This window comes from Nelusetta ayraudi, unplaced genomic scaffold (genome assembly GCF_046127955.1).
Source record: "Nelusetta ayraudi isolate G7.1 ecotype Tasmania unplaced genomic scaffold, CSIRO-AGI_Nayr_v1 ptg000034l, whole genome shotgun sequence".
Taxonomy (NCBI): Eukaryota; Metazoa; Chordata; class Actinopteri; order Tetraodontiformes; family Monacanthidae; genus Nelusetta; species Nelusetta ayraudi.
Window position 1 is genome coordinate 1442837 of NW_027466084.1, and position 19664 is coordinate 1462500.

The following is a 19664-nucleotide window of genomic DNA, read 5'->3' on the forward strand; positions in this document are numbered from 1 at the left end:
CGTTTTTTTTTTTTTCTTTCCTCCATCCAGGCTTTCGGCACCAACCAGGAGGACTACGCCAACTACATCATGAACGGCATCATCAAGTGGGGCGACCCCGTCACTCACGTCCTGGACGACGGGGAGCTGCTGGTGCAGCAGACCAAGAACAGTGACCGCACGCCGCTGGTGGCCGTGCTGCTGGAGGGTAGGGACGGAGACGAGCCAGCTCGCCCAGCTCAGACATTTTTGGGCCATTTGACGTGTTGGACGTTTGTGTTTGATAATCTTGTCGGAAACGTGCGCTTGGCTAACACCGGTAAAGCTTTCCTCCGTTCTTATGATTCGGCCAATTTCGCTTGACTGCCTGAAGCGCCTGGTGAAATGGAAAGCTCTTTTTTTTTTTTTTTTTTTCTTTTTCTTTTTTCCTTGCATTCACACTCAGTCATCAATAAATGGGCATTTTCTGTGTCGCTCACCCACCACAAAGCACCTGAAATTCCTGCTCTCCTCTCTCCTCTCCTCAGGGCCGCCTCACAGCGGAAAGACGGCCTTGGCGGCAAAGATTGCAGAGGATTCGCAGTTCCCCTTCATTAAGATCTGCTCTCCAGACAAAATGATTGGAAACTCGGAGATCTCTAAGTGCCAGGCAATCAAAAAGGTGAAAGCCGCGGCGTGTTATTGCCAACCGCCCCACCCCCACCCCCACCCCGCCACCCTCCACCACCGCCATCTCCCGTGTCAACAAAAGCAAAACATTTGCACTTCAACCCTATCCTTCTGCATAGCAGGCTCTATCTTCGCGCCTTCTCTCCGGCGACCTTTGACCCCTCCCCTCTCTTTCCCCTTTTGCCTGCGCCTCGTTGCCAGGTGTTCGACGACGCCTACAAGTCGCAGCTCAGCTGCGTCGTGGTGGACGACATCGAGCGCCTGCTGGACTACGTCCCCATTGGGCCCCGCTTCTCCAACCTGGTGCTCCAGGCTCTCCTGGTGCTACTGAAGAAGGCTCCGCCCAAGGTCAGGACGCCCAGTTAATTATGAAGATTCTGTGATTAATCGCGATTAAAATAATTTATTTTTTGACAGCCCTAATACATATATATATATATATATATATATATATATATGTATATATATAAACTCAGGACAGAGCACTTTTTCTTTGAACCCACCCACTTTTCAAGTGAGCAAAAGTATCGGAACAGACATTATTTAATTAACTTAAAGTGAATAACATTTAATACTTGGTGCCATAACCCTTCCTTGCAATAACTGCATCGAGCCTGCGACCCATTGACTTCACCAGGCAGTTGCATTCCACATTTGGAACGCTGTTCCAGGCCTTTACTGCAGCCTCTTTCAGTGGTTGTTTGTTTCTGGGGGTTTCTCCCCTCAGTCTCCTCTTCAGGAGGTAAAATGCATGCTCTATTGGGTTAAGGTCCGATGGTTGACTTGGCCAGTCCAAGACCTTCCACTTTTCCCCCCTGGTGTGAAGTCCTTTGTTGTGTTGGCAGTGTGTTTTGGGTCATTGTCTTGTTGCATGATGAAGCTGAAGCCTCTTCGATTAGTTTGGATGCATCTTTCTGTAAATTGCCAGACAAAATGGTTTTGTAGACTTCAGAATTCATTCTGCTGGTACCATTATATAACATTATATATATATATATATATATATATATATAGATATAGATATATGTATATACACACACATATATATATAGGTATACACATATTTTCCTATTTTCCTGTTCAGGGTGCCTGCTGGACTGTTTCATGGACACGTATTTTTATCACGTTGTATTTATCCTTCCTTTGAGCTCCACTGTGGCCTCCACACTATTAAAACACAAGAGCGCTCCACTGTTCACACCTCACCCGAAGCGTGACTCACCTCCAGTCGAGAGCCTCCTCTCGCTTGTGAGACCATCGTGAAGTGTTCTGGTTCAGCACATGTAAGGGCGTACTCTGCGTTGGTCCGCCTCCAGTGCTACTCCGGTTATTGACTGGGGAAAGGAGCACAATGTTCCACAGCATGCAAAACTCACTTGAACGCCGTCGTCCTGCGCGTCTCCCGTCTGCCGTTGAATTGAACTGCGCTCAGCCCCCCCCAAAGCTGTCCAGTCGAAGAAATCTCTTTGTGACATCACAGAGGGCACTATACCTCTCCCAGGTTGGCACCAACAGCTTTCTCAATGCAAATATATCACAAATGCATGGGACGTAAAGCAAGCAGGCAGAAGGAGCAATAGAGCAAACCAAGTGTTTTGCAGTAAGCTGTAAACAAAGGGCTAAATTTGCTATTAATATGCTTCATGGAGATCCTAGAGAGTGTTTTGGATATCTAATGGCACAAATCTTTCTCAATGGAATGCTGGATGAAAAAAACACATCTGAACAAGACATCTGAATCATCATATCGGACCCCTACAATAATATCTATTCCAAGGCCTCTGCTTGACTTTGTAACATCTGAAGTTACAGTTCAGCCGTTTTACAGTTCAGTTCAGTTTCAGTTTTTGTCAAGGGTGAAGACACAGTGCAAGATAGCATTGATATGTCCAGAGTGTGTTAACTTTTTATAGTGATGTTTTCATGAGGGGGCAGAGAGAAGATTCGGGCTACTACTAAGTGTGTCGACTGTACTGCATGTTAAAAGTTCCTGCCAATGAAAATGAACAAGAGCAAAATTAGAACAAAAAAAGAATATCTTTGAAGCCCCTGAAGGTATTTGGCTCTTTAAAGAAATCACTCTTTAAACACTGAACTACTTGAAAAGCTTAACAGGCCGCAGATGGCCCGCGGGCCATTGGTTTGCCCATGCCTGCTCTGAACCTTTTGAGAAACATTATCCTCAGTGAGGAAAAAGCCTTGAGATGCAATCGAGATGTCGCGTGCGTAGCTAACGTGAAGAGGGCTTTCCGTCACGTGCGTCACTTTGGAAATTGGTTCATTTGTCTTTTAAACACACCACACATACACACACACACACACACACACACACCAGGTATTTGGCATTTTAAGTGCGTCTGAAATTATTCACGTCTCACTACAGATGATTTTACCCCATTAAACTCACTGCGGTGCTGTGTGACGCCCCCTGTCTGTCAAAGGAAAATGGAATATCCGCCATCATATTTTCTCACAAAACACTGCTGGGATGTCTCCCATGTCACACACTTCCATGTGGCCGCCACCCGTGGGGACGCCTGAATGTGTTAGCGTCAAGATGTGTAGCGCATCACATCTTTTCCTGTTATCGCTTTGAAGATCCAGTGTGTAATATTTGCCTTGATTTATGACTTTCATATGAGCAAAAGCTTAATATACTGTCTATAAATTAGTTAATAAAACTATATAATCATAGCACAATATTAGTAATTTGGTTTTTTGCCACCCAGAGAACAGTTGTAATTTAAGAATATACAGACAGGGGTCTTACTTCCAGTTAGTTGCCATCTTGCACCGCCATATTTCCAAGGAAGCCGTATGCGGACAATCCAGCCGCATTACAGCACGTTTTGTAATGAGGGAAAGTGATCGTGTCAAAAGAAGGTGGACGAGGTCTCCAGGTTCGGGTGAGCAGGCAACCGTAGTTCACCGGCAATGTCAAGAGGGGGAGAGAGAGTGAAAGATGCTGCTCTAAAATGTAACCACTTGATGTTGCTGTTTCTTCTTCAAAATCTCCAAATATTACACACTTATACGTATGCGTGTATAAGTATATAACATGAATGTATATAACACACATATTACACATTTAAGGTATTAATATATATAATATTAATACATACATATATGTATATATATATGTGTGTGTGTGTGTGTGTGTGTGTGTGTGTGTGTGTATATATATATATATATATATATATATATATATATATATATATATATATACATTAGGGCTGTCAGTTGATTACATTTTTTAATCGTGATTAATCGCAAATTAATTGCAAATTTTACCATGCTATATCTTAACAACACTGTATATGTATATGACTGGCTTGATTTTTGACATTTTCCCAATCCTTTCATCTCTTTATTCGCTCTTAACACGAAAAACGTTTAACCAACACACACTCATTGCATTCCCACCAACCGCAGGGCAGGAAGCTGCTCATCATCGGCACCACCAGCAGGAAGGACGTGCTGCAGGAGATGGAGATGCTGGATGCCTTCAGCACCACCATCCACATCCCCAACATCTCCACGGGGGAGCAGCTGGTCGACGCCTTGGAGGTACGGACGCACCCGCAGTTCCGCACGTCTGCCTTTAGGGGGCTTGTCTGAAGATGAAGAGGCCGCCGCTGAAGGCCGCGCGGATGATTTGAGCTGAATTAGGCGTTACCTTGCGGACGCTCTGGAGAGCCCTCACACACACACACACACACACACACACACACACACACACAGCCTTCAATCCCACGACCTCTGGGCGCAGCAGCTGGCGAACACATTCATTCGGTTTCTGAAGGCGGAGCTGAAAATCCCCCTTTCTCTTTCTCTCCATTTTCTGTCGCAGCTGCTGGGAAGCTTCACGGACAAGGAGCGTGCTAGCATCGCGCAGCAGCTCAAAGGGAAGCGCGTCTGGATCGGCATCAAGAAGCTCCTGGTGCTCATCGAGATGTCGCTGCAGGTACAGTGGGGCCACCGTCGAGGGTGTGTTGTCTTCACGTCGTGCCCTCGGCTCGTCCGGTTCCCGCCAGGCGCGGCTCTTAAAAAGTGACCTTGACTTCTAACTCGCAACAGACGAGGAAGGCCTCCTTGGCACGCTAGCGGCGAAAAGCCTGCATGAGCAACTCGCAAGGTTGAGTTGCTGTTATTGTGGCGTGACAAACAAGGAGCGACTGTGAGCTGCGGCGCCAAAACACTTCCTCAAGATCAGGGCTGTCAAACTCAAGTACACAGTGGGGCCAAAATTTAAAACTCGGACAAAGTGGCAGGCCAACGTTGATATTTATTGAAAAAACCTTCCAGATATAACAGTGAACCTTTTTTATAACGACCCGGCTTCAAAACTGAATTTGGAACGAGCAAAACTTAATACTAAACATTAAACAATTTGAAGTTGCACACGTGCAAAATTGAATTTCAAATGAAAACAATTTCACCAGTTGGCTTTTTAAAAAGGCTAATGATAGATTCTAAAATAAGATAACAACAGTAAACGTGCCAAATTGTGCCAAAATACCAGCAGAGCATTCTGGGATTTGTAGTACTAGTGAGCCAACCCTCGTTGGATTTTGTATTGCCTTGCACCACAAAACCCGTACAAAGCCTTGCATTGATAGCCGTTACAACACAAAGCATTGACTTAATGGAGCGCCATTCTAAAAAACAACCGGCTCTGCCGTCGCTGTCGTTGACGTGCCCTCGTCCAATCACCTCTTTCCCTCTCGGCTCATCTCCCCCCCCCCCCCCCCCCCCCCCGGCAGACGGACCTGGAGTACCGGGTGATCAAGTTCATGACCCTGCTGAGAGACGAGGGGGCGTGAGTACCACCGTCTCCCGCTAATGGCACTCCACGGTTGCCGCACGTTCCTCTTCCCTTTCGCTTTCCTTATGTTCGCACTGACAACCGCCATATGTGTTTCACAATCATCATCATCATCATCATCATCATCAACACCGTCATTAAAAAGGAATTAGATCATCAGGGCAAGAGCAGCAATTGTCATCTCACTGTTTTTTTTTATTTATTTATGTATACATCTGCATATACAAGTATAAATGCTGATCTCTGTTGGTAGAGAGGAGGGTACAAAAGCGTGCACGTGAGGTCGGAAACCTCAAAAGGCTTATGAAACGACCTCACCTTGACCTCAATGTATTTTAAACAAAATAGAATATTATTTACAGACCTTCCATGAGGTAGAAGGAGAAATAAAAAACACATAAAAAACCAAGTATGCTCGTAGTGATAAAGGCAGTCAGAGTAGTTTAATAGAAACACCAAATACATAGACGGATAATTAATTAGAGTTTGAATGGGGAAAATGCGTCCAGTCCAGTCCAATGCGACGCAATACAATGCGCCGAGTCGATACATCAGTGACCTCGCTTCCTCACTTCCTCTTGACCTTAACGTCTTCATCTTGCCATCGCCAGGTTGAATGAAGGAGATCAAATCCGAATTTAGGCTGTCACTCTCTGTGCACTGGTAAGGTCAACAGCGGAGCAATTGTGTTCCCAAGGTCAGTTGGTGTGCAGAGTTCCCTTTAGTTGGCTTACAAAGTAGCATTGGAGTGTTTTAGAATAGTTTCTTTGAGATGTTTTGAGTGCGGTATCTATTTTTCATAGTCATTCCAAAGTGATTCGCCCTCCCTCTCCCTCTTCGTGCAGAACCTTACTTTGAAGACACATATTTATATTGTGCACAATGGGCAAAGTCCTTGAGCGACATATAGCGGCGCTCTGGCTTTGAGACACAGTTGTTCCCTAGAGGACAATTTAAAGAGATAATGATAAATGTTAAAAGCCCCCCGGAATCGCTTCAATTTCTATGCAGATTTTCCTCAAACATGACCGAGATTTGTTGGCATGATAAGAGCGGGAGAGGCTTTCGCTCCATCACAAATGAAGCTGGTAATTTGTTAGAGTGAGAGTGAGAGTCTTGCCAGTTTCATCAATTTGGTTTTTGTATGTCTCATTTTTTGCTTTTAGCCGCTTTACCTTTTTTCCATCACACTTTCGAACCTTTCTCCCATCGTCCCATCCTGTTGCAACGCAACCCTAAAATCTCCGGTCCCCTTTTCATTTCTTTTTTTGCCGTTTTCATTTTTCTAATGTCTCAATGTTCTGTTATTAAGCTGTGTCTGAGCGATTGCATTGTATTGCAATTATATTTACCACCAGAAATGTTTTACAATTTAATTACACCAGTGAGCCTTTCATTGGAGAAGGAAAGGGAAAAAAAAAACAATCTCAAATCAGCTTCCCAGGTGCACGTTTCACCTGACAAGCAGTTTGTTACAGTCACTGTGGACAGATTTGCGTGGGCAGCGTAAAGGTTCGTAATTGCGGATTTTTTTTATTTTTTTTTGTACCATGATGTAATCACACAATAATTCCATCCCCTGAGAAATTCATCTTGGCCCCATGGTTTGCTCTAGCACCCGACTAATTGTCTGCCTAATCGTTCCTGGCCGTAATTTTAGCCTTCTTGCTGCGCCACCTAATTATCCGAAACGCCCGTTGCTGTAGATCACAACGCTGCTCCACAGTGACGTCTCCATTCATCATGTGAAGAGGGTCAGTTCCTTATGTCTTATCGGTAATGAAAGATACTCGTGCTTGTAAAGCTGCTGTGACGTACGAAAGAGGATTAGCGCCACAAGAAGAGGGAAAAAAAATTACAGGAAGGAGATTTTTATTGAAGTTTTCATTTCATTTCAAGTTTTATTTTAAGTTTTAAGTAGAAATTTCGTGAATAAAGTCAAAATTTCGTGAAAAAGGTTGACGTAGAAAAGACGGAATTTTCGTAAAAAAGTTGATGTAAAAAAGTCAACATTTCGTGAATAAAGTCGACGTTAAGAGAGACGAAACTTCGTCAATAAAGTAGAAATTTCATGAATAAAGTCGACGCAAATGAAGTGGAAATTGTCGAGTAGACTGGATGCATGGTGGATTAACCCAGTTACCCACAGTTAAAAGTAAACTGTCGAAAACAGGTGTGTCCCACAAGGTTCACCCACAGTAATCAGGAAACTGACAAAAATGGAAGTACACTGCTAGACTGGCGCGCAGAGCCTTTCAACTTTATTCTCGACATTTTGACATACTTCCCGTTGACGTTGATTGCAAAATTTCGATTTTATTCACGAAATGTCATCTTTTTTACAGCAACCTTATCTCTTAACCTTAATCTCAAATTTTCAACTTTATTCTCGAATTGGAAACTTGCAGAAAAAAATGTATTTGAGAAGAACGAAAATTATCGGCATCATCGTTATTATTATTATTATTATTGTTATTGTTATTATCGGCCGCGATCACCAGCGTATGAAGCACGACTGTCTGATTGTTGTGGCTCTCTCCTTGTTTTTCGTAGCCCGTTAAATCCCGCCCGTCGTTTTTTCTTTCGCTCGAGACACGGCAGAGCGCTGTGCCGGTGTTGTGTGAGTACACACCCGCAGTTTGAGAAGGAAAAAAAAAAACACCACTGCGCCTGTAGTAACCGTGCATTCTCCTGTGTGTGTGTGTGTGTGTGTGTGTGTGTGTGTGCAGTGACCGCACCTTCTACGAGTGAAACAAGAAAAGAGCGGGCGGGGGGTGGTGGCGGAGGAGCGAGGCCATCAACGAGCGGCCGGCGGGAGCACATGAGAGGGGGAGAGAGAAAAAAAAATTGTAATCCTCCTCTTTTTCCATCCATCCAGCGATCCTTCCTCCCGTCTCACCGGCTAAATCCCACCCACCCTGGTCGGCCAGAAGAAGCTCACGGCCCTCCTCAGCTCGGCATGTTTCCAATAGGTCCATATCACTTCCCCGCCGTCCTCCAGCTCCACAACCTAGTACAGCAAAAGCTACTGGAAGTCGTACTGTTACACATGTCGTTATCTGTAAAGAACTTGCAATATATATATATGATTGTAAAAAATAAAAAATAAAGGTAAGAAAATTTGTGATTTGTGCATTGTGCATAAAATAAGATAAAAGAGCCACGTATGTTTTACCCCCGTGCCCCACTTTGCTATCGTATTTGTTGTATTTGTTGCCGATGTCCTGCTAGATGTAACCGTTAGAGTGACGTGCATCCTTGCGACTAAGCTGGCGTGGGAGACGGAACCAAACCCCGAAAAACCCTCTGAGTATTTAAGATGTAAAGTAACAACATGTTTTGAAAAAAACAAAAAAACAACCAAATTAAAGACTATCTGTTTATGTGTACAATGTAAACCCTTTAAATATACACAGTGTGTAACTTGTCTGTTCTGTACATAGTATATATAGACTTAAATACAGTATATGATGGGGATAATTTAACAATCAGTCTTCGGTTCCTTTCAACACTGCAACAGTATGATTCTTCCCTTTTTTTCCGCTGCAAAGGTGTTGACTCTTATCAGGCGAGTTGTGATGGTGAGAAAAAAAAAAAAAAGGAACAAGTAAATGTCGGTTGTTGGATTGTCTGTCTGTGTCGTACAGTTCAGTTCAGCCTAGCTTGTGTTTGGTAATATGACGTCGTCAGTGTTGAAGATCCCGGGAGATGTTCTCACTCTGCACTTTGATCAGCCACTCTGAAGACCTTTAGCACTCCGGTTCCTGTCGGCTCGCGTGCACGTGTGGAGGAGGCGCCGCTGCATGTGCTCCGTGTAGAAGAGTGTGTCTTATGTGGGGGAAGTGCATCCGAGTGCGCGTGCATTTGAAAATCTGGATTTTTAGTAAATTAGATGGTAACAAAAAAAGAGAACGACGTTCTTTTCTTTTTGTTTCAAGTCAAATTTCATGTCATGTGTTCAGTGCTGATTGTACGTCCAATGTTTTTGATTCGTTCCAGTTGCCGTGTGGGTGAGTGCGTGTGCATGCGTGCGTGTGTATGTGCGCGTGCGTGCGTGTACATATATATCAACATGCAGATGTATTATTGCAATAAAGGCGCAGATGCACATCAAAAATAAATTCCGCTGCTTCTTCTCTGGTGTTATTCTTTTGCGTGTGGATGCAGGTGTGTCAGTATCGAAGACCACACCTGTATCTTTGCATTATTACAGGACAGTAATGGACTGTTCACAGTATTTAGTAGTTAATTTGCAGGCCGTAATAGGCTTGAGATAAAAGTGTTTCAAAAAAACTGAAAGTGGGTTGGTCTTATTGAATAAGGTTTAATTGATTCCTGATGTTTTAGATTACAGAACATTATCCTGAAAAAAATGAACTTTTAACAACTATTTTTTGATTTCGTTAAAACATTCAAATGTTGCTACAGTAGTTTTCAAATGTCACAGTCTGACTTACACAAGTAAGTCAATTTGTGCTTGGTACATTTTTTTTATTTTAAGTTACAGGGTTCAGACTGCAGGCAAATTGGATTCCAATCAGATTCCTTCTCAAATCTCACATTTTCAGAGTTGACTGTCCACACTGTTTTTAGCAAGTGTCCAAATGGGATCTGGCTTTGTTCCAACTGGGCCACTTTATTGAGCGATCTGACAGGTTGCTGTAGCAACCGATCGGCGTGTTTGGAGCTGATCACACTGAGACGCATCTGTCCTAATGCAACAAAAGAGCCATCCGGTTTCAATCTGGATGGGCTGAAAATTGGATTTTGGCTGGCAGTCTGAACGAGGCTTAAAGGCGGCAGAGCTCAGTATGTGGATTGCGTGCATGAAAAATGAAAAAACTAAATCTTCCGTCGTTGAATGACATCCTAAATTGTTGGGGCAGTCTCCAATAAACCCTGCTGTGTGGCGTCGGAGGACAAACGTTGGTCGCAGACAGTGAAGATACGGGATTGCAACTGTTGGCAGGATCTCACATATATATATATGTATATATATATATATACATACATATATATATATATATATATATATATATATATATATATATATATATATATATATATATATATATATATATACATATATATATATATATATATATATATATATATGCATTGAGAATGCATCCAGTGATGACCAGCTTCACTTTTACAGTCAGGACATGGTGTTCGCGAGTATCAGCTGCCATGAGAAAAATCTGGATTCCACAGAGAACATAACAATCCTCCGCTATCACTGATCAGCTGATCAGTAGGAGAGGGGCCACCTGGGGGCAGCATGAATGCAAAACAGGAGTCAGCCCAAGTCTTGGAATTCTTGCAACATTTAAAAGGAAAAAGAAAAACTTTCCAATGTATCAGATTTAATGTCAGAAAGCATTACTGGAAAAAAAAAAAAAGACAAGCCAATTTTATGATGACGATGATGCTATTCAAATTTAAATAGGACACAGGCCACAAAAAAGGCTTAAATAAACATATAAAATGTACTTTTTTTTTTTTAAAGCATTATTGTTTCATTGTGCCTGAAAAACTACATTTATTTTGCATTTGAATTCAACAACCACTCGTTACATTTTGCTAGCCTGTTCAACCACTGTAATCACATGAAATTGCTCAGTATCACGCCAAGCAGTCACTCCTAAAGGTTACGGTGCACTTCTATGTTAGGAAAAACGATTCAGGGTTTCGGTTTTACGGTACCAACTTGATGGTATTTCATTAAAATTTGCCTCCAAGTCCCAAATCCTGCAGGATTTCACTCAACCAATGTCTAACACAGGCTCATAATCTGTTTTTTATGACTGCCAGATAAAATCAGAGTACTATGTATTGTTTTCCTGTCTTGCTGGGTTCTACAAGTCTACTTAAAACTCCCAGGTGCTCCAAGACCTACAGAACTGCAAGATCAGCGGGAACAAGACAAGGTAAGGAACAGCACTGACATTTTACAGAGACAATTGGAGGGTAAAATGTCAAGTCAATTGTAACCTCGTTTTTTTTTTTTTTTTTTTTAAAAAAGCTCTATTTGTGAGTTGATTTTAAAGTCAAAAAGCTAAGTTTAGCACTAGATGGAGCATTTGAACCTGCTTTACTGAAAGTATTTTTAATGAACAGTCTGAACAATGAGAACAATCACCATTAAATCTACATTTATTATATTATATACTACACGTGTGAAATACATATTTCTAGAAATACTACGGTGGTGAATATATACACGTCTCAGTATTCGTCAGTGTTTTGTACATATGCAGACACAAATACACGAAAAGCACATCAAATACACATAAAAAAACAGCGCAATGGCCATAAGCTATCATTACTTGCGATAAAACCTAGATTGCAGTTGTATGTAGTGTTGCCATCACCGCACTACTTGACGGATGTGTTGCCTTCTTTTTTTTTTTTTGCCTTCTCGGGAAGTATGCGTCCACACAACAAGTCGACGTAATTTCCCAAGAAACCCCTTTACCAACAGCAACAGCAAACAAAACAACAAAAGCACCCGCCACTTTAATTACATAATCGCTCCACTCTTCACCTTCGCCGACCACCGGCCTGTTTCCTGCTGTGTGTATGTGTGTGTGTGTGTGTGGGGGGGAGGGGGAGGGGGAGAGCGGCGGCGGATGAGGATCCCCTTCACTTCCCCCGGTCACTCGGGATTACGCAAGGACATGTATCCGCTTCCCGCCGGTGGGGGTCGCTGCACGGCTTTGCATTACGACTCGTCCCCGTGGCTGTGGCTGAGGCTCCACTTCTTCTGACCCGCATTCACCCGTACTGTAAAGGCTGAAACGGGGGGGAGGAGGTGGAGGTGGAGGCGAAGGAGGAGGAGGAGGAGGAGGAGGCGGAGGACCGAGCACAGAAGGCAAACAGACGCTGGAGAGCTGCCCCGGCCATGGCTCTGGCAGTCCCGGGCAGACACGACGCTGCCGTCTCCTCGCACCTGACGCAAGACTGAACGAAGAGGGAGGAGGAGGAGGAGGAGGAGAAGGAGGAGGCAGCAGCAGCAGCGGTGGGAGGTGGGGGGAAAACACCGGCGGGGGAGCCATTAGCGACGCCGCTTGAGACGCTCTATCAAGCGGACACGGAACAGTATCTTTCTCCCACCACTGCTGTCATTATTATTCCCTTTATTTCTTTCTCGTTTTTTCCCCCCCGCCTCTTCTCCACTTTGTCAAGCTTGTTCGCGCGGGTGGAGACGGGTCCGGAGACCCCACGAACAGCCAAGCCAAGCCAAGCCAGCCCCCCCCCCCCCCACCAACCACCACCACCGCCACCGCCACCGCCACCACAACCACACCGAGCATCGGTGAGTGCACCGTGCGGGCTCCCCTGGCGGGGCGGCGGTATAGCGCCTAGCCGCTTGTCCTCACGTCAACCCGGGGCAACCGCGGCCGCCGCCGCTTCCTTCGCCGCCGCTGCCGCCGGCCCTGCTTCACTGTACTCTTACCAGCGGGTTTAAACGTACGGGGGGAAGGGGCGAACTAGGCCACCGTCGCTACTTCTCGAGAGGCAAAAGTGACTCGTCGCTTGTCCCTCAATAGGCGCGTGGGTAGTTGAGGAAGCGGGGTCAGGAACGGCCGAGTTCACGGCTAACCGCGTCGGAACTACGGTTGTGTTGTGTTCGGCAGCGGGGGGGGGCGTTGCAACCAGCACCAGCAGCCCGGCCGGCGCACCTATATGCACTGTCCTACATGGAGCTGTGGGGTTCGGATGCGTGGCTTTATGCCAGCATGTAGGCACTTTGTGGCGGCGGCTTGACATTTGCAGCGCGCTCCCACTGTTCGCACCTTCTTCTTGACAGGGACGCGTCCTCGTAAGTCCTTAGTGTGTGTGTGTATGTATGTCATGCATGTACGTGTGCGCGTATGTACGTATGTGCGTGCGTGTGTGTTTGCGCTTGGAATGCACTCGGGGAAAAAAAACCCGACCGTGTATATGTGTATGTCTATATAAATCATGCATTAGTTAGGGGGGGGGGGGGACAAGCGTGAAATGGGCGGTTTCCACTTCTTCTTTATTATTATTATTATTATTATTATTATTATTATTATTATTATTATTATTATTATTCTTGTTATTATTATTATTTATTTTTTTATTTTTTATCACGGCTGCGTTGTTGCGGACGATATCTCGTATTGATTTACAAGGAGAAAACAGCCGCGGTTTTGCCCCGCGAGGCGTTCACATCCTCGGGCAAACTTGTTAATGTCGCTGTGTGAACTGGTCAGGGGGAGCGTGCGAGTGTCACCAGCTTTGTGTTTTCGACGCGTCTGACGCTGTGTGTGTGTGTGTGTGTGTGTGTGTGTGTGTGTGAAACATTGAGTTCGCACCAACTCGGTATGTGTCGTGTTTTGCCTTAAATAGTGTGCGGTTGTTCCGCTGCTGCTGCTCTGCAGGGATGGTGTTGCGCTCCTTTGAAGCTCACGTCAGGTATCAGACTGGGAAGGAAGGCGTTCTTACAGGGTCCTTTATGTTGCAACACATGTCGAAAGTTTTACGAGTACAGAAAAATGCTCTTTACAGCTTTGTGTGTGTTTGTGTGTTGTTGTTGTTTTTTTGTTTTTTTTTTACGACGAGAAACTTTCGTCAAGAAGAGCCTGGGAGTTGTCTCGACACATAAAATGTATCATAAAGCAAGCAGATGTGATGGACTGCTATGAACAGAACTAGGAGAGTAAACATGGGCCATAAATGGAAAGTAATGGCGGTAGGAAGAGGCGTTGCTGACACGCGTGTCCTTTACATTTCATTCCAGGGACAGAAGCGCATCAGTCTGCCTCACTTCGGAGCCATCAGCCGTGACATCACAACCACGGACGCTCGCTCGCGGTCCAAGGCGACCTGTGTTCAGGTGGGTGACCACCGTCGGCCAGCCCGCGCTGCGTCCGTCCACCGCACGGGTGTGAAGAAATGCCAAGTGTACGAATGTGTGACAGCCAGTCAGGACGCATTTGAATCCCGCGTTGTGATTGTGTCTCTTTTTTTTCCCCCCGAATGCCGGAATGCATTAAAGCTCACGCTCGCCTCCGACTGAATGCAAAGCGCCATTTAATTTGGCTCCGGAAGTTTTTATTTCCCTCTGGTGCATGAAGGCTGGCCTACATAAAATTAGATGGAGGAAGAAGCACACTCATAGTTTTTTTTTTTTTTTTTTTTTTCATCCCCCCTTATAAACAAAAGCCCCCCCCCACCCCCTCCGGCAACTCTGATCGGGTTCAGGAAGCAGCTGCTTTTTTATCGGTGCTCTGCTTGCTTTCAAAGATTGATTTGCATTTATCAGCCCTTACCCGTCCGACTCTGGCGGGAGAAAGGAAGAATGGGATGAAACGCAACCAAGAACGCAAACCGAACCCTGAGAGCGCCGCTTTTTTTCTTTACGACGGTTTGGCAGGTTCGCTCAAACTCCTCAAAGATCTCCCTTAACATCTCGGCAAACCGGAGGAACGTTTGCGGCTATCTCTCCGCCGCCGCCTGACTCAATCAGCCCCGACCAAACAAAGCCGATGGAGACCAGTTTGTCTGTATGTATACATACGTGCCGAGCCTTAATCTTAGCCCGCAGCCAGACGTGACCTCCTTTGACGCTCGTTCCCAGCACCTTTCTCCCCCCTCCGCCCCTCCCACCGACGTTTCCCACAGCTCGTGGCTGCGAGGGCTCTGCCCTGGTTTTCCAAGGCTGAGGTTTAATGTACAGAGAGCGTAGTGGAAGGCGGGCGGGGGAGGGGGAGAGAGAGAGAGACAGGAAAGAAACCCCCGGCCGCCCCCCCCCCCCCCGGGTCCTGTCGAAAGGGAAATTCAGTTACATAACAGGTGCTGCGGAGGCCGCGAGCGAGCGCCGGCGCCCCTTTGGGTTTTCACGCTCTGCTTACATCACGGAGGTATAGACAAGTCGGGGGCGGAGCTAACCAGTTGGTTCAGTCTGTGCGAGCGAGTGAGCCAGTCGAGTGCCAAGTGCGGTGAGGTGACTGGTTCTCACATTCATTAAAGTGTGGAATTTGCTCGCTGCACACAGTCAAGTGGTCCCGGGACCTAGTTTGCACAACTTGGGATTGTGCCAAAAATGGCCCGTGGCGGCTCCGGCGGCTCCACTTAACTTTTTTTTTTCCCCCCTCCCCTCCCCTCTCCTCTCCGTCCAACCTACCATATACGTTCTCGTCGGAGCAAAACATGCAATCATGCGTCGAAAAAAAAGTGTAATTTTAAGAACCCCGAAGGTCACGGTGAATTTAGGAGGAGGAGGAGGAGGAGGAGGAGGAGGAGGGAACCTCTCGGCGTCTGAACGTCCGGACGGTACGTGATAGACGACGGTGTCACATTTTTGTTGTTGCGAGCCGTGCGGGGAAAAAAAAAAAGGTTGATTGGGTGTATAGGAGCGGGCCAGCGGGACCGCAGCAGCGTATGGGGACGGCTTATCTTGGAAATAAGGAGGCGTAGTCGTCCTCTTATCTTGCGCTTCAGCCGGTTGTTCCCCAGATTGTCTTCATGCGACCCCGTCGGCTTTTGTAATGTCTGCTTTCCCTCGGCCGCAACCCAGCTCGATGGTTTCGCCACGTTTCGACAGCCCCTACAGCACAAGCTTATTTTAGTAACTGTTAAACTGTGCAGTGTACTTCTGCAGGCCCGGGCGTAGGAAAAAAAAACCCCAAAAAAAAACAAAACCGAAAAAATTACATAATGGTCTTCTCTCCTAGCAGCGCGAGGCTGTGATTTCAGACCAGCTCTGACTGCGGGGTTGTTGATGAGTCTCCCTTAATTAACGTGGCGAGTCTCGCTGTGTGGCGTCCACTTGTTTAGTACATTATGTTCACCCCTGTGTTTGCCTGGCTGGAAGACTCTTGTCCGCTGCACTGTGACACGTGCGTCCTTCAGCAGCTGCAGGTACAAGAGGAAATAAATGGCGAAACACAACGGGTTGTTTTTTTTTGTATTTTATTTCATTTTTTTTTGTCACTCGGCCAGATTTTACCCGACTGCTGTCTTGCTGTGCTGTGCTGCTGTCTGTCCTGCTAGGTAGAGAGAGCGACAGGGAATAGTTGCTATGTTGCCTGATGCGAGTGATGATCGTCGTAGTCGGGGTTTGCTGGTGATTCATAATGATAATAATAATAATAATAATAATGATACATTTTATATGTAGGGAGCCTTTCATGGCACTCGAGGTCGCCTGAAATAGATCTGAAATACAGCAACAAAAACGGTTCAATAGATCGAGTAAGATGTGCAAGTCTGAACAGATGAGTTTTAAGTTTAGGTGTGAACAGATTGATAGATGTGGTGTTGCGGGGGTCAGGAGGGAGTGAATGTGAAGCTTTGGCCCCATGAATGAGTAATGATCCGCCGTTCACTTTTTTTCGTGTGGTCGCTTCCTTATTTGTACTTTGTACCACACAACACTTCAAGATAGGAAGGTTTTATATCGCTCATTCAGAAGGTGCTTTCACACTGTGAAGTGGACAAATAGGGCTTTTCCACTTAAATGGAGGAAAATAAACTTAGACTTATAGTAAAGTTGGAACTTTTGCTGCCTCATGGCCTCATTTATATGAGATAGTCATGGTCATTTGCAACACGTATAAGCCGAATTTGAAAGCTGCCATTCCACTTTTGTGACTAAATCCTTCACGTCGCCGCATTGAAAACACTGCATACATCTCCGACTCTTGCCACCATCGCGACAGTTCACGTGTACAATTTCCCCATTCAAAGATATAAAAGTCAGAGGGAAATTTTGCATGCAGTGGTAAAGATCCTAACATCCGACGGATAACGTCGACTATCAGCGCCAGCCTCCTGGTGCCGTCGGTCTGAAAGGAATATTTTGACGTTAAACACTGCAAGGCATTGCAGGGCAGGGCAGCCATTTGCAAATGTCAAATGAAATGTGGAATTCAAGATAATTGTCTGTGAGGATGATCAGGGCAGAGAGGGAGGGGCGGGGAGCGCAGGGATGGAAAACAGATGAAACGTGCGCAGCGTGAATTGAAGGCTCACTGATAGAAACGACAACCAGACTGCAGCATGCGACCGGCCCTCCAGCCCGGGGACTTTTGCAGCTACGCTTCCCCGGCGCGCCGCTTTCGGTAGCGACGATCGTCCTGAATGCTGACTATTAAGTGGCTAAAAATAAAATCATGGCTGAAAAGTCTTTGCTGCAGCTGTCCGGAAATTGCTCATAACAATGTCCTCTATCGGGTCTTCGAATCAGAGGTGAAGTCAGCGGGGGAACCGAAATAGTTTGTTTTCGCGGTGACGGAGACCGCTGGGTCGCTCGCGCAGTTTAGATTGCCGTCGTGGTCTGGAGCTTTTTCTCGCAAAAATCTGAATTTGTTTACCAAGTTCTCTTCCGGAGGTGTTCTGCCAGTTTCGGCCAACGTCATTCGTCAGTGTCTTTAACGATGTTTCTGGCTTGAAACGACATTGAATTTTTTTTGGGGCCGGTTCCAAAAGTCTTTATTGTGTTCTTTATACTTGGTAGTTGTGCTTTCGAAGTCGAGGTTGAAGTCCAGTTTGCGGTACTTTGCAGCATACATAGCCCAGTTTGGATCCAACTCGGGGGGCGGGGGGGCATACTATGAACGCGCAGGAATAATAATTGGACTTCCCTGCAGATTACCAATTGTTGACTCAGTCTCGGCTGTTTACGTTGCACTTATTTACATTGATGGGAACAGCCCTGTCGGCTATTCTTGCTTCACTTCGTGTGAGCACTTTGATTCTGACTGACTTTGGCAACGACGGGCATCATGTCTGGCCTAGTCAAGGGCGGTCAAGTGCAGATAATCTCACATCATACACCAATAGGAAGCCTTGAGCTGGCTAAACTCTCACTTCACCCAGTCATTATCTATTTTCAAACCTAGTGACGGGTATAATGGCATTTTTGGCAAACGCTTTTAAAGAAGAGATTACCTAAAAAACAAAAAAAACAAAACAAACACTGCCGTCTCATTGCGCAATATTGTTTTACATTTTTTAACTAAATGTTTTACATGTTGTTTAACAAATGTTTTACATGTTGTTTAACAAATGTTTTAAGCATGCTACTAACTTTAAAGGTAAAATGTAGTGTTTTCCCAACAAAACAGTGTATTGATGTGACGATAAAAATGCAAAACGAAAACACACACACTTCAAATGTTTTCTTTTCTTAATCACTCTTTTCTTAGTTTATGAAATTGCATGAAGAAATTCAGGTTATGATATAAAAAACGTGATGCGTCAGCACACGGTTGATTTACTCATGGAAGTAATTACGGCCTAAGAACTAGTAAATATCTAATGGGGGGAACAAGACAAGACAGACATTTCCTGCTCAATGGCCCCAAATTCCCTGCTAATACAGATTCTCTTATCACTGATCATGATCATGGGAAGCATTATCTGCCTATTATCGTACTGGTCAGCTGACAAGATGCTCATCTAATCAGCCAGTGAAACGATCGGGAAGCTTTCTTAAAGGTCCAGTGTGTAGAATTTGGCTTGGTTTCTGATTTTTGTATTTGTAAAAGCTTACAATACTGCCCATGAAAACGTTAATGAAAGTGTATACTCGCAGCACAATAAAAGTAATTTGGCTTTCCTACCAAGATAACAGTTGTAATTATAGTTAATAGTTTATAGTATGCCATTATATAGAACAGTTCTTATATACATAGATGATGGTTGTTGCTCCCGGTTAGTTGCTATCTTGTTTCGCCTTATTTCTAAGGAAGCCTGGAGTGGACAATTCAGCTCCTGACAGTGTGTTTCAGATTTAGGCTGAACGCTGACAACCTCCAACGAAGAAGAAAGTAGATGAGGGTGTCTATAGGTTTGTGTGCGTAGACCCCCGTAGTTCACTGGCAAACTCGAGAGGGAGGGAAGGTGAGTGAAAGAGCGCTGCAACCTAAACTGTAACCACTTGTGACGTCACTGTTGCCTCTCAAAATCTCCAAATATTACACAGTTAACCTTTAGTAGAAGCTAGTGGTGTGGTCACGACTTGTCTCTTACTTTAAAATCCAATGTTTGCTGTCTAATTCACGCCTCATATGAACTGTTGGGTATTTACTACCTCTCAAAGACAGATTTGGCTTTGTTTTTTTTTCTCCCTGTGGAAAAAAGAACACAACTTACGAAATAAACCAGTTCCATTATCTTGATACTAAACTACATTTAATAGCTGATTATAATCAAA

At 45.1% G+C, this 19664-nt stretch overlaps 1 protein-coding gene and 1 long non-coding RNA gene across 5 annotated transcripts in view; both read left to right on the top strand.

The window, feature by feature from the left end:
- Positions 1-8609, top strand: part of LOC142892306 (vesicle-fusing ATPase) — a 47251-nt gene extending 38642 nt beyond the window's left edge. For 2 of the 4 annotated variants that reach the window (XM_076032346.1, XM_076032349.1), the window contains 8 exons: positions 31-187; positions 507-640; positions 850-996; positions 4081-4215; positions 4499-4612; positions 5412-5467; positions 6085-6170; positions 8352-8609. In XM_076032346.1, coding sequence (XP_075888461.1) covers positions 31-187; positions 507-640; positions 850-996; positions 4081-4215; positions 4499-4612; positions 5412-5467; positions 6085-6115 — 774 coding nt within the window. In that variant the 3' untranslated portion in view covers positions 6116-6170; positions 8352-8609. Of the gene's footprint in view, positions 1-30; positions 188-506; positions 641-849; positions 997-4080; positions 4216-4498; positions 4613-5411; positions 5468-6084; positions 6171-8202 lie in introns of all 4 variants that reach the window. The other 2 variants (XM_076032348.1, XM_076032347.1) reach the window with 2 other exon arrangements.
- Positions 8610-13142: 4533 nt separating this feature from the next.
- Positions 13143-19664, top strand: part of LOC142892541 (uncharacterized) — a 66750-nt gene continuing 60228 nt past the window's right edge. Inside the window, exons 1-2 of the long non-coding RNA XR_012927448.1 lie at positions 13143-13298; positions 14244-14339. This is a non-coding gene — a long non-coding RNA (uncharacterized LOC142892541). The remainder of the gene's footprint in view (positions 13299-14243; positions 14340-19664) is intronic.